Below are 12,564 nucleotides of genomic sequence, written 5' to 3'. Positions count from 1 at the left end.
CGATGAGCTGCTGGCTGCTGGCTCCCTGTCCTTTCCCAGGCCTGGAGGTTTTGCTGCACCTTTGAAGCTGGAGCTGCCTCGGGGGTGTGCCAGAAAATTCCTAAGTTATGTAAGTGTGAATCAATCTCTGGGGCTTGTATTCAAAAAACTGAATGAAGTCCAGCTCCAGGCAGCACAGAGGTGCCTGGCAGTCAGCTCCCTAATTCTCTAGCAACAGCAATTGTGGCCAAGCCCCAGCAAGGAGGGTCTGACCTCCAGCCTCAGGCTGGCGAACTGGTTGGCATTCCTACCATCCTCATTTAGGTTACAAAAGGGAGGCACTATTGGTTTGTTTGGTGACATAGAAATGCTCTAAGCCTTTGACAAGAGCAAAGGGGATTTTTTTTGAAATAGCTCCCTGTGGATAGTATCCTTGATCTGTGAGACGTCCAGTCCCTAACCCTCTCCGTCATCAATCTCTCAAGGAACGAGGGCAAAAGACAAGAAGTCCTCAGGATGGGGGCAATTTGCAGACCTGACCTTAGGGAAGTCCCTATAGAGAGGGGTGGAGGGAGAACCCTTCCAGGATGAGGAGGGAGGCAGGCAGATGGAGGATCAAGAGTCACAAGTCAAAGGTTAGTGTCCCAACAGCAATTGCTCCCCGGATGGTCAGACTCTGGCAGAGTGGCCTGAAAACTCTGTGTCGGGGGAGGAGGCAGCCAGGAGCAGAGAGGACCGGGGCAGGAGCAGGAGCCAGAGAAGACTCTGTGGTGTGTTTGGGTCTAGAAAGGGGCTTGGAGGCCCCTGGGTGGCTCAGTGGTGGAGTGTCTGCCTTCGGCTCAGGGCGTGATCCCAGGGTGCTGGGATCAAGTCCTGCGTCAGCCTCCCCACAGGGAGCCTGCTTCTCCCTCTGCCTGTTGTCTCTGCCTCTTTCTCTGTGTCTCTCATGAATAAATAAATAAAATATTTTTAAAAAGAAAGAGAAGAAAGAAAGAAAAAAGAAAGAAAGAAGAAAGAAAGAAAGAAAGAAAGAAAGAAAGAAAAGAAAGAAAGAAAGAAAGAAAGAAAGAAAGAAAGAAGAAAGAAAGAAAGAAAGAAAAGAAAGAAAAGAAAAAGAAAGACAAGAAAAAGAAAGAAAGGGGCTTGACCACCTCCTCCCCAACCCCCGGCCTCCTGGGCTAGTCCTCCTCCTAGACTGCCCCCTGCAGCTCCCCAGGGCCTGAGTGAGGTCTGCAAGGCAGGACCCAGGCCCAGGGCATGGGGACGTCACAGAGACGTAGGAGCCTGTTCCTTGGGGGCAGGACACCAATGTGGCTGAAACCAGAGCATCTGTAGCTCCTTGGAGCCTGGGGAACCACCAGCAAGTCAGCAGAGAGCCACCAGGTGGACAGTGGGACACAGGAGGCCTCTGAGCAGGCCAGTGAGACCCCAGAGGGACCACCCAGCTGCCTTCTCAGTGGGCTGCAAACTTTCAACGGGAGAAGAAAAGCCTTGATGCCAAATTCAGGTCCGGATGTACCCGAACATGCCCCACCGGCCGACTTCACCCAAAACAGCGCGCCTGAAATCACAAGAGACCGAGGGAGCTTTAAGGCAAGCCGAGTCTCTTGGGGCTCTTGCTTCACAAGGGCCATCGGGGTGAGCACCACGCAGTCAGGTGGCCAGCCTGGCCCCTGAGGCTCCCAGGACCTTGGAGAGGCCTCGGCATCTGGGTCTATGTTGGGGAGGGTTGGGGGGGAGGGGAGAAGCAGCAGAGGGGCTGGATGGCAGCTGCCTGGGCTGACCAGCCCTCCAGCAAGGACGGCCTCCGAGGGCCCCTGAGCGCAGGAGGCCAGGACACCAGGGCCCCGGAGGCCCCACCGAGTCGCAGCTCAGCAGCTCAGCAGCCTCCCATCCCTCCTCCCTGCTAGAGGGCCCAGGGGAGCCCGCAGAGCCAAGGCTGGCTGGCCGGGCCACTCCGTGTGCCAGCACCAGCCCCCAGTGTGGCCTCCAGGAGGGCAGAGGAGAGGACCTGGGGCTCCCGGCCTGATCCACAGGAACAGAGCACGTGGCCCTGGCACGGGGACACAGATCTCAGCCCACGACTGCGAGGCAGGCCATTCCCACAGACACGGAGCCCAGAACTGGGTCCCTCACCCTGTCCTAGCTGTGCGACCACGGGCAAGCCCCTGCCCCCTCCCCGCGCAGGCCCGAGGTCTCAGTTTCCTCATCTGCAAATCGGTAGAGCCGCAACCACAATCTTGTATCTCAAACCATCGGGCCCAGATATGTTCCAGAGTTTCCAATGGTTTGGATGTGGGGAGAGGAAAGGTCTTTCTTTTTCTTTTATTTATTTATCTTTTAAAGATTTTATTTATTTGTTCATGAGTGACACAGAGAGAGGCAGAGACACAGGCAGAGGGAGAAGCAGGCTCCATGCAGGGAGCCTGATGGGGGCAGGACTCGATCCCAGGACCCGAGTCACGCCCTGAGCTGAAGGCAGCCTTCAAAGTTCAACCGCTGAGCCACCCAGGCGTCCCTGGAAGGTTTAGTCACACCCTAATACTTCTGCAGGGAAACAATGAATATGCAAATGAAGTGGGATACATAAAAACCAGGTCCCTGCAGAGGCGGGGTCAGGTTCCACCACCAAATGAATTACGGAAACACACGGGGTCTTCAGAGAATTCTGCACTCCCCAGTTACACATGGGAGGCGTCAGACCTTGCCCGTCACCCAGCTCAGAGGGGCGAGGAAGCGACATGCGGGCAGCCCACCCATGGTGACCACCGCCGAAGCGCTTGCGGGGCACCCTGTCCACCTGGGCCCCAGGGGCCTCACTCCTCACCATGGCTCTGTGCCACAGGAGCTATTTTTATACCCATTTCCCAGGTGGAGAGTGGAGGCCAGGGGCCGGTCGACCCCGCGACACCCCCCCCCCCCGGGGGGCCGCTGGCCTGGGTCCTTGCCTTCCTAGCCAGTGTCCTCGTGCCCGGTGCACAGCGAGGACAGGGAGGGGGGGCCCGGGCCCCTGCCTGCGGTGCTGCTAACCTGTCACCACACAGCTAGTAGAGAAAGGGAAAAGGAAAGGAAAAGCGAAACCATTTTTCAAGCCCCACCTTTCCCAGAAGTGTTGCTTCATAGTTGCTGTTCTGAGCTCAGCTCCAGCCTGTCCGCTCCCTGGGAGTAGGCCACGGGGGTCTCAGGCTTTCCCCTGGACCGCAGCTCCGGCCGGAGACTCCACCCTTGCTGCCTGGCCTCCCACAGGCCCCCGCCACCAGGCCAGAGGCCCCCCAAGAGGTGAGGACTGGGGGGGGGGGGCTCCTCTCTCCAGGCACCCGAGGCCACAGTGAAAGCAGGCAGGGGAGAAGGGCTGCTTCCCGCCCTGACGACTGGGCTAAGGCACTTGGTTTGGGACAAAGAGCTGTCACCAGGGTCCCTGGAGTTCTAACCCCTCCTGCCAGGGATCTGACCTCAGGAAAGGTCTAAACCTCAACCTCTTTGATGGTATATCAGGGGAGGACTCTCTCCTGGGCTGTTTGAAGTTTAAATGGAAACAGGATTAAGAAGGTGCGAGGACAAACCAAGGTACCTCCACTGGCTGGGGAACCCCCCCCCACCCCCCACCCCCCCCCCCCCCCCCCCCCCCCCGCCAAGCCCAGCCCCTGGAAGGAGGCCTCACTGGTGACAGGCTTTTCCCTTGAGGGGATGTCATCCTCACAGAACAAAAAGATGCTCAGCAGCTTGTCTCTGAACTGCAAAACCGTCTCATGTTCCCAGGATTGTAGGTTTATTGGGGGGAGGTTTTGGGAAGTGGGGGGAGACAGTGGTGAAGATTTCGGGGAGTATCTCAAAGCCGTGTTCTCCGAGCAAGCTGCCTTTATGAGGGAGCTGGTTTGCAGGAAAGGGGCCTCTGGACAGCAGAATGAGGCTGAAGTCTCCCCAGGCAGGCAAAGAACAACTGTTCTTTACAAGCTCACAAGTGGAAAGAGAAGGTCAGTGGGGGGGGATGGGACCTGGGCAGGACCAAAGGGCTCCCTGGGTCACCTTCGCGTATCACAGGGCGCCGGCAAAGAATGGGGGTTTTTCTTTTCTTTTCTTTTTGAAGATTTATTTATTTACTTTGAGAGAGAGACAGAGAGTGAGCAGGGGTGGGGGCAGAATGAGAGGGAGAATCTCAAGCAGATTCCCTGCTAGGCCTGGAGCCTGACCTGGGGCTCAATCCCAGGACCTGAGCTGAAATCAAGAATCAGATGCCCAACGGAATAAACCACACCCGCACCCCAAGACTGAGGTTTTTCAACCTTAACCCCACTGACATTTTGGGCTGTGTCGTCCCTTGTTGTGAGGCTGTCCTGTGCATTACAGGGCATTTAGAAACAGCACTGGCCTCCACCGACTCAAGGCCAATAGCTGCACTTCCTGCTTCTCCCAGAGTTGTATGGCAATTGAAAATGACTCCAGATATTACCAACACCCTCCGGGGAGAAAACTCACCTGCGATTAAGGTCTGCTGCTCTAGGCTTGTATTGCAGACCTAGCTGGAATCACACTGTGCTCTCGTATCTACCAGTTGCATGGCACTGGTGCCCTGTGCCTCAGTTTCCTCATCTGGGAAATGGGGATAATATTAGCATCTATGTCAGAGAGCCATTGAGAGGATTAAAGGTGTATAAAGTAGGTAGATGCACGTCTGACACAATTAAGCACAAAAATGTGCCTCCTATTATAGGTCACATGCACTCTGGAGCCAAACCCCTGAAACTTAGCTTGATAAGCCAGTTAGAACACATTTTTTATCTTTGATGCAGTAACTCTACCTCAAAGACAATCCGGAAGAAATAACCAAATGTGTAGACCAACTTTTATATAACGATCCAAAAGTATTTATAAAGCAAAGACTGTAAAAACAAACAAAAACAAAGCTCAGGGCAGCCCCGGTGGCGCAGGGGTTTAGCGCCGCCTGCAGCCCAGGGCGTGATCCTGAAGACCCTGGATCGAGTCCCACATCAGGCTCCCTGCATGGAACCTGCTTCTCCCTCCGCCTGTGTCTCTGCCTCTCTGTCTCTATGAATAAATAAATAAGATCTTTAAAAAAAACAAAAAAACAAAAACAAAGCTCCAACTGAAGACAACCCAAAGATTCAATGGTAGGGGAGTTATTAAATACATAATAATACATCTATCTAATGGAATGTTGCACAGCCTTTAAATAACTTGTTTGAAACTATTTAATAATACCGGGCACCATAACGTTGATGTAATGTTAAGTGACAAAAATTCGCACAAAACTGAATGAATGACGAGTCTACACTTTGTTTTGCTTGTAAATAAAATGTCCCCAGTGGTTATTTTGTGTGATGAGAATACAGAATAATTATATTCTTTATTTCCAAACTTTCTACAGTAAACCTGTATTTATTTAAATCATTAGAAGAAAAAAAAAAACATTGGAAGGATTTTTGTGCCTTCAAAATATGTATGGGAGGACTTTTCCCCTAAGTTCTTTCAGAAATAGAGAGGGAGGGATCCCTGGGTGGCGCAGCGGTTTGGCGCCTGCCTTTGGCCCGGGGCGCGATCCTGGAGACCCGGGATCGAATCCCACGTCTGGCTCCCGGTGCATGGAGCCTGCTTCTCCCTCTGCCTATGTCTCTGCTTCTCTCTCTCTCACTGTGTGCCTATCATAAATAAATTAAATTTAAAAAAAATAAAAATAAAACATTGTTTCTTTCCTTTAAAAAAAAAAAAAAAAAGAAATAGAGAGGGAGAGGAAGATGACCAGGAGAGAGAAGGCCTATCTCAACCATAGCATTTCTGACCAAAACTCTGGGGCCAAGCACCAAATATAGAAGAAGAAATGAAAAAGAATGTGTTCTTTCCTAGGGACTGAAACAAAAGCACCACCGACTGGGGGGATGGAAACAACAGAAATGTATTCTCTCATCCTGTGATTTCCTGTAAATACAATGTCTCTTACCACTTCCACCAACCTAGTACAAGCAGCCGTTCTCTCTTGCTCTAACCACCACGATCACTTCTAACTGGTCTCCTTGCTTCCTCTCTTGCAAATCCAGAATCTCTTTTCCAGCCAGAGTGATCATTTTAACATCTAAGTTAGATCAGGGCCACCACTAGCCCATTGGGTGCCCTGGGGCTTATTAAAAAAAGCCCACCCAGCCCGTGAGTGGATCTAGCTCGGAGGAGGCGTACCCTACAACTGGATAGCAACCGTGTGCAAGGAGGCACACAACCACAGTGCTCCTTTCTCCAGATAGACACAGCACCTCCCCCGTCCCTGGCCCCCAGGTCTCAACACTTGGCAAGTAGATTCTGGGTTGGATTTCAGACCCCACCTGTACGCTCCCGCAGGCCCTTTTGCTGTTCTCATAATATTAATATGTCCATAGGAATATAATTTATGCCAAGGGGCCTTATAAATTGTTGCCTTGTCCTGTGACATGATCTTTTAATTACTATAATCAATTTATTTATAATAGCCCATGACTGGAAACAACCCAAACATACCAATCGATAGAAGAATAGATCAACAAGTTGCAGTGTATTGATTGATTGATCGATTGATTGATTTTTAAGATTTTATTTATTTATTTGGGGGGTGGGGAATCAGGGAGGAGCAGAGGGAGAGGGACAAGCAGACTCCCTACTGAGTGCAGAGTCGAGGTGGGGCTCGAATGCAGGACCCTGAGATCACAATCTGAGCTGAAACTAGAGTCGGATGCTTAACCAACAGAGCCACCCAGGCACCCTGCAGTGTGTTTATACAATGGAATACTCCACAGCAATCATTTTTAAAACCAGTGATACCACAACATGAGTGAATTTCACACACATTCTATTGAGTGGAAGAAGCCAAACAAATTAATCCATTTATATGAAGTCCAGAGTAGGCAAACTGATCAATGGTTGTAAAGAGTGGTTACCCCTGGGATGGAGCGAGTACTGACTTCGAGTGGTTCAAAGAAAGCTGCTTTTCTCTGTCGTGATGAGGGTGATTACTTGGGTGTGTATATATGAAAGTTTATTGAGCCGAGGACTTGCCTCGGTAGACATGCAGAGGATCTGCATAGAAGCTACATGGCAATATAAACTGCACAGGTTTGACAATATTTAGCATATTGTCAGTATCGCATTATTTGGATTTTATGTAACCTAAAATTGTGCCGTAGACTTTGAATTTCACAAGGTTTCCTGGCACCTGCACTAACCGTGTTTTCCATGTGTCCAACCAGAACGTGGTGTGCCTCCCGAAGACACCTCTAATTCTCCCATGGGCACAGTGAGGTCAGTTTTGGGGCCACAGGAGCCGCTGGACAACCAAGCAAAGACAAGATGCTCGAGGTAAGGGGGAGGAGGAGCTTTGTCCCTGGGGAGGGGAGGGGTCCTGCTGAAACGCTCAAGGCATCCTCCTGATGGATGACAGGAAAAAAAAGTATTCCACAGCCTACACTGAATATTTTGGAGAGAAGGTGAGGTCAGGTGCCCGACCTCGGGCGATAGGCATGGAAGGCCAGAAACTGCCCCGCTCATGAGGTGAGGCCCGTGAGGACTCACCCATCACCAAAAGAGCCCGTTAGTGTCACTGCATTGAAGAAGCCAGGCCCAATGAGCCCCTAAGCAGCAGACGTCACCCTGCTGGCTTCCACCAGAACGTGGACAGTCAACAGACGTTCTCTGAGTGAGCCAGGGGAGCCACATACACCTGGTGCCTCCTAGAGCAGGGCCGTCACCGGACACCTGCCAGGGTGCGTCGTGGCCTCGTGGTTCATTCAAAAGCTCAAGGAGCCAAACTTCAGTTCTTTCTCCACCACATTAAAGACAAAACTCAGTAGTGGATGCAAAGTGGGGTTGTCCACCTCTGCAGCTCCTTGTCCTGTAGCCTCCTTGTCCTGTTCCCCTGTCCACAGCAGGGCAGGGAGGGCTGGATTGCGGCATCCACAAAGGTTAGGGACTCTCAGCAATGCCCCCCCACTCCTCACCTTCATCCATCTCCCTTTCACCTGGCGAGCCCCCTGCTGCCTTCTGCTCTGAGACCTGATTTACAGCTGCTGGTTAACTGATGGTTGGGCTTAAATCGTTAACTGTCAACGCGCAGGGGTTTCCTTGGAAGCATATTTGGTTTTTCACCTTTTCAGTTGAGAAATTTTGTGTGTGTGTGTGTGTGTGTGTGAAGAGAGAGAGAGACAGGTATTAAAAGACATCTGCATAGATACGTCAGCAAGGAGTGCCTAACAGGGGCTGACAGATGAGAGAGAAACAGCCCAGAGTAGTGGTGGGCTCTGAGCTCCTTCTCCACCTCACGCATTCCTTCGGGCGAGTCCCCTTTCCTCCCTGGGCTTCTGTTCCCTCCGCTGAAAAGTAAAGGTGGCAGCTTGGATCCTGGCCAGGCTTCCTTCCAGTTCTGATTCTCTTCCTTGGGCTAGAGCATCTGCCATCCCCTGGCCTCCTAAGTTCACCCTGAAGGAGATGCACCCCTGGCCTTTGGCACGAAGAATGTGCCCGAAGGAGAGGGATTGCTCTTCCCTGATACTGCTTTCCCATAAAGCCCAAACTCCTCCAGGGTGACGAGGATGCCTTAATACTTTGTACTGTGAGATACTGGAAAGGAGAGCCCGAGGCCCCTCTGTCCCTGACATCTTCTACGAAGCACCAATCCTATCTGCTTGAGTGGTCAAATAAACCTGGCCCCGGACCAAGGAGAACCTTCAGAATATTAGTGATAATTCACTTCAGCCCTCTCGGTGTGTAGCTCCTGATGGAGGCGAACGAAGGCCACCACGGCAGCCAAACTCAAGGTCATGGGAGTGTAGGCTGCGTTGTACAATGTGGAGCCTCCTCCTCTGACCCGCCTCTACAAATACAGGACCCTCCACCTGGTCTCCTCCTTCTCCTTCTTTTCCCACACCTGTTCCTCCATCAGTCCCAGGCTCTTTATCTGACTCAGAACTTAGCATTCCCCCACCGCTCGCAAGGCTGACCGTGTCCCTCAGGAACTAATCTACCTTCTCCATCTCTTTAGCCAAGGCTCTGTTTCTCCCACCTGTCCCTCCAGAAGCTCCTCTTATGTGTTTCTTCTCTCCACGGAAGCAGCAGCTCCCAACAACGCTCTGGCACTTTCCGTGACCAGGTCAGAGTTCACAGGGGTGTCAGGGAGATGCAGAAGGATTCAGAGGCAGGAGTGGCAAGAACATGCAGAAACCGCAGTGGGCCTGACAAAGAATGTGACTTTGCCTTTTGGGGAGCTTAAGCGAAAGCTATATGTTGTTCACCCACAGGGACCAGGAGGGCATCCTTCTGAGGGAGGGCATGCAGCAACAAGATAGGGAGCTGTCCGCTGAAGAAATAAGGTTTTTGGAAGAGTATCCCATCATCAAAGAAGAGCTGGAAGCGAACATCAGAAAACTCCATGCCCTTGCAGACCACGCTGACGCAACTCATAGAATGCAGATCAAGACCAACATGGTGACCAACTCCATCGCGGTGGCCTCAGGAGCCATGAACTTCCTGGGTCTGGCCATCGCTCCAGTAACAGCGGGAGGAAGTCTGATGCTCTCTGCTGCTAGTAAAGTTTTGGGAACAGCAGCCACGACCACCGGCATCTTCACCAATGTTGTGGAACACTTGGAAAATCAAGACATCCAAGCTCAGGCCAGCAACCTAGTGCCTACCGACAGCCACGACGTCCGGGGGGCTGAGGTAGAGAACGCGGTCTGCGCCATGACTGTCAGGAAGATGGCCTATGATTATGGGAGTAGAATCAAGGACGTCAAGAGGACCATCCATGCCCTTCAGATAGCCAGGGAGCGCCCGCGTCTGGTCACTGCTGCCAAGCGCCTCATGACCACTGGCCAAGTCTCGGCCCGGAGGAGCAGGCAGGTGCAGAGGGCCTTCAAGGGCACCCCGCTGCTGATGACGACAAGTGCTCGCTTGATGGGGAGTGTCATGGCTGGCCTCTCCCTCCACGGGGATCTGACCACCCTCCTGAAGAACTGGAAGCAACTGAAAGACGGAGCAGGCAGCACGCTTGGAGAAGAGCTGAGGGCCCAGGCTTGGGAGCTGGAAACGAAGCTGACAGAACTCGCCCAGCTCTATGAGAGCCTGCGGCAGAAGGTGAGGCGGCCTCTCCCTCTCGGGAGGCTGGAGCGGGCTGGGAGGCTTTAAGGGGGCTCCCGGCACCAAGGTTGACGGGCAGGGCCTTAAGGGAGCCTTGTGTGGGTGAGAAGTCCGCCTGGATGTTCCAGAGGACGTGGGGCTCCTGGTGGCCCGGGGGCCAAACCGCATGAGGCGCATCTGGAGGGTAAGGGCGCCTGTCGGGGCAGACCTGGTCACGCCTTCCGTCTCTCGCAGGCCTCCCTGAGGTCCCTGTGCTGGGAAGAGGCTCTTCCCCGCTGCAGAGAAGAGGCCCTGGGCCACTGGATGTGTCTCTGAGCCTTCATAGGCTGAAGCCCCAGTGTGACTACGGGTGGGGGGGGGCGCTTGGGGAGGCAACTGGGGCTGAATAAGGCCACTGGAAGGGGTGGTCCTAGGAGAGAGCAGGAGGGAACACGAGACCCCGTCTCCGCCTGCGCGGTCTGCGAGGACACGGCGAGAAGGTGGCCATCTGCGACCAGGAGGGAGGTCTCGCCAGAAACCCAATGGGCCAGGGCCTCCAGAACCAGGGGAGCACATAGTCCCATTATTTAAGGCCCCCTCACCTGTGCTGTTCTGCTAGGACAGCCCCCGCTGACTCAGACAGGGAGCGTAGGTAACTCAACCAAGTTCTCGAAGCTAGGGGGTGGCAGAGCCAGGAAGCCCGACCGCTGCCCCCCCCCCCCCAACAAAGCCCTCCTCTGACCGCTGTTTTTGTTTCTTTACAGAAACTGTTGCAAGAGCAAAGGCCCAGGAGCTCTTTTTTTTATTTTATTTTATTTTTTATTCTCTTTTTTTTCCTTTTTTTTCCTTTTTATTTCTTTCCCAGAAGCTCATCTTAGGTGGAGCCACAGGTCTCTGCCTTGCCCCCTCATCCTCCCTGCCCCCAGGCAGGTGGGCAGGCATGGCAAGGCAGGATCGAAGGTGACAGGAGAGGATGAGGGCAGGTGGGGCCCACAGGCCACGAGGCAGAAAGAAGGGGACAAGGTAGGGGCAGGCTGGGTTGTGGGCAGAGGCGATACCCGGAGTGTTAGCAACCGGGAGGGCCCACTGGGTCCTGAGGGCGCTGCGAGCCAGTGAGCATGGTGAGGTCAATCCGTCCTGCCTCCCCTCGCCAGCCTGCTTCCTTTTGTTCCCTCTCCCTCTGCTGGGGGCAGGGGGCACCCCATTCCCACTGCCTCTCCCGTGTCCCCGTCACTCCCTCTCCCACTAGGTCCGCAGGAAGCACGTGTGGATCCGTGTGGGCGCTATAATACATGCAGAGGATGAGCCAGGAGGGTCCCCAAGGTGAGGGGCCTCCAGTGCTCTGCTCCCTTCCTCCCCCATCTCTAGGAACGCCCAGTAATTCTCTGGGGTTTGCATACAGAAAGATGTCACTGGAACCTGCTCGACCAGATTCCATCAGAAGGAGAAAGGCCCAGGGGCCTTTTCTCCCCCCAAGTTCAGAGCAATTTAGGATGTCCTCTCCAGGCTTCCCGGGTCACCTGTCTTCCTGTGAACTCCTTTCTTACATCTCAGCTGCTATTCTGAAAGCCATGCATGGATACTCAATGCAACTTTTTAAAATTCATGCAAGTCAGACACAGGGGTTAGATATAAGGCAGCAATCAAGGGTGGCTCCTATTGGCAGTTTGGCGTAGAATTTCTACCCCGTGCTTCTCTTGCTTTGGGGTGTCAGAGGGCCAGCCTTGCTGACTTGTCATGAGACTGCCCAATGGAGACCCTCCCTCGAGGCTGTGATACATGATAGATTTTTTTCCTGAGGCCTAGAGTTTTCTCTGTCCCTCTCATTCTCCATTCCTTCTAGAACTTCCCATTTTGCTGTTTTCACTTAGTGATATTTTCCAACCATTCTATATTTCACTTCATTTTTAGACTTTTTTAATGTTGCAAAATAGTCTCTCTCTTTCTTTTCTTTTTTTTTTTTTTTTTTTTAAGATTTTACTTATTTATCCATGAGAGACAGAGAGAGAGAGAGAGAGAGAGAGGCAGAGACACAGGCAGAGGGAGAAGCAGGCTCCATGCAGGAAGCCTGACGTGGGACTTGATCCCGGGGCTCCAGGATCACACCCTGGATCAAAGGCAGGCACCAAACTGCTGAGCCACCCAGGGATCCCCACAAAATAGTCTCTTGATTATATATACGATCTTTTATTTTTTAATTTTTTTCTAAAGATTTTATTCATTTATTCATGAGAGACAGAGGCAGAGACACAGCAGAGGGAGAAGCAGGCTCCCTGCAGGGAGCCGGAGGCGGGACTTGATTCCCAGACTCCAGGATCAAGCCCTGGGCCAAAGGAAGCGCCAAACCGCCGAGCCACCCAGGGATCCCTATATATGATCTTTTAAAGTAGACATATGTTAGTCATCATTCTCTGTTTTAAGTGACCAAAAGTAAGGCTAACTGGCCTACACAAAAAAGGGAATTTATTGACTCATGGGCTTAAAAAGCTTAGGGAT

At 52.7% G+C, this 12,564-nt stretch overlaps 1 protein-coding gene across 4 annotated transcripts; it reads left to right on the top strand.

Annotated features, from left to right (window-relative positions):
• Positions 1-1,026: 1,026 nt before the first annotated feature.
• On the top strand, positions 1,027-12,090 carry APOL6 (apolipoprotein L6). 4 transcript variants are annotated; one of them, XM_041756524.1, is made up of 4 exons: positions 1,027-1,572; positions 7,209-7,317; positions 9,252-10,086; positions 10,833-12,090. In XM_041756524.1, exons 2-4 carry the CDS (start codon positions 7,247-7,249, stop codon positions 10,944-10,946), a joined length of 1,020 nt encoding a protein of 339 aa, XP_041612458.1. In that variant the 5' UTR covers positions 1,027-1,572; positions 7,209-7,246; the 3' UTR covers positions 10,947-12,090. The 4 variants fall into 4 exon arrangements, with proteins under 4 accessions (XP_041612458.1, XP_041612457.1, XP_041612456.1 ...); XM_041756523.1 differs by lacking the exon at positions 1,027-1,572 and adding an exon at positions 3,099-3,258; XM_041756521.1 differs by lacking the exon at positions 1,027-1,572 and adding an exon at positions 3,725-3,953.
• Positions 12,091-12,564: the final 474 nt, after the last annotated feature.

The sequence above is a fragment of the Vulpes lagopus genome, chromosome 5 (genome assembly GCF_018345385.1).
Source record: "Vulpes lagopus strain Blue_001 chromosome 5, ASM1834538v1, whole genome shotgun sequence".
In the NCBI taxonomy this organism is placed as follows: domain Eukaryota; kingdom Metazoa; phylum Chordata; class Mammalia; order Carnivora; family Canidae; genus Vulpes; species Vulpes lagopus.
This window is presented reverse-complemented; position numbering and strand designations above follow the sequence as displayed.

What these genes read in the sequence shown, in the direction of transcription:
- APOL6 (XM_041756521.1), top strand. Translation starts at nt 3,884, where the DNA reads ATGAGGCTGAAGTCTCCCCAGGCAGGCAAAGAACAACTGTTCTTTACA. An exon ending in GCAAAGACAAGATGCTCGAG is followed by an intron (nt 7,318 to 9,251) that starts GTAAGGGGGAGG and finishes GTTCACCCACAG; the next exon opens with GGACCAGGAGGGCATCCTTC. An exon ending in ATGAGAGCCTGCGGCAGAAG is followed by an intron (nt 10,087 to 10,832) that starts GTGAGGCGGCCT and finishes GTTTCTTTACAG; the next exon opens with AAACTGTTGCAAGAGCAAAG.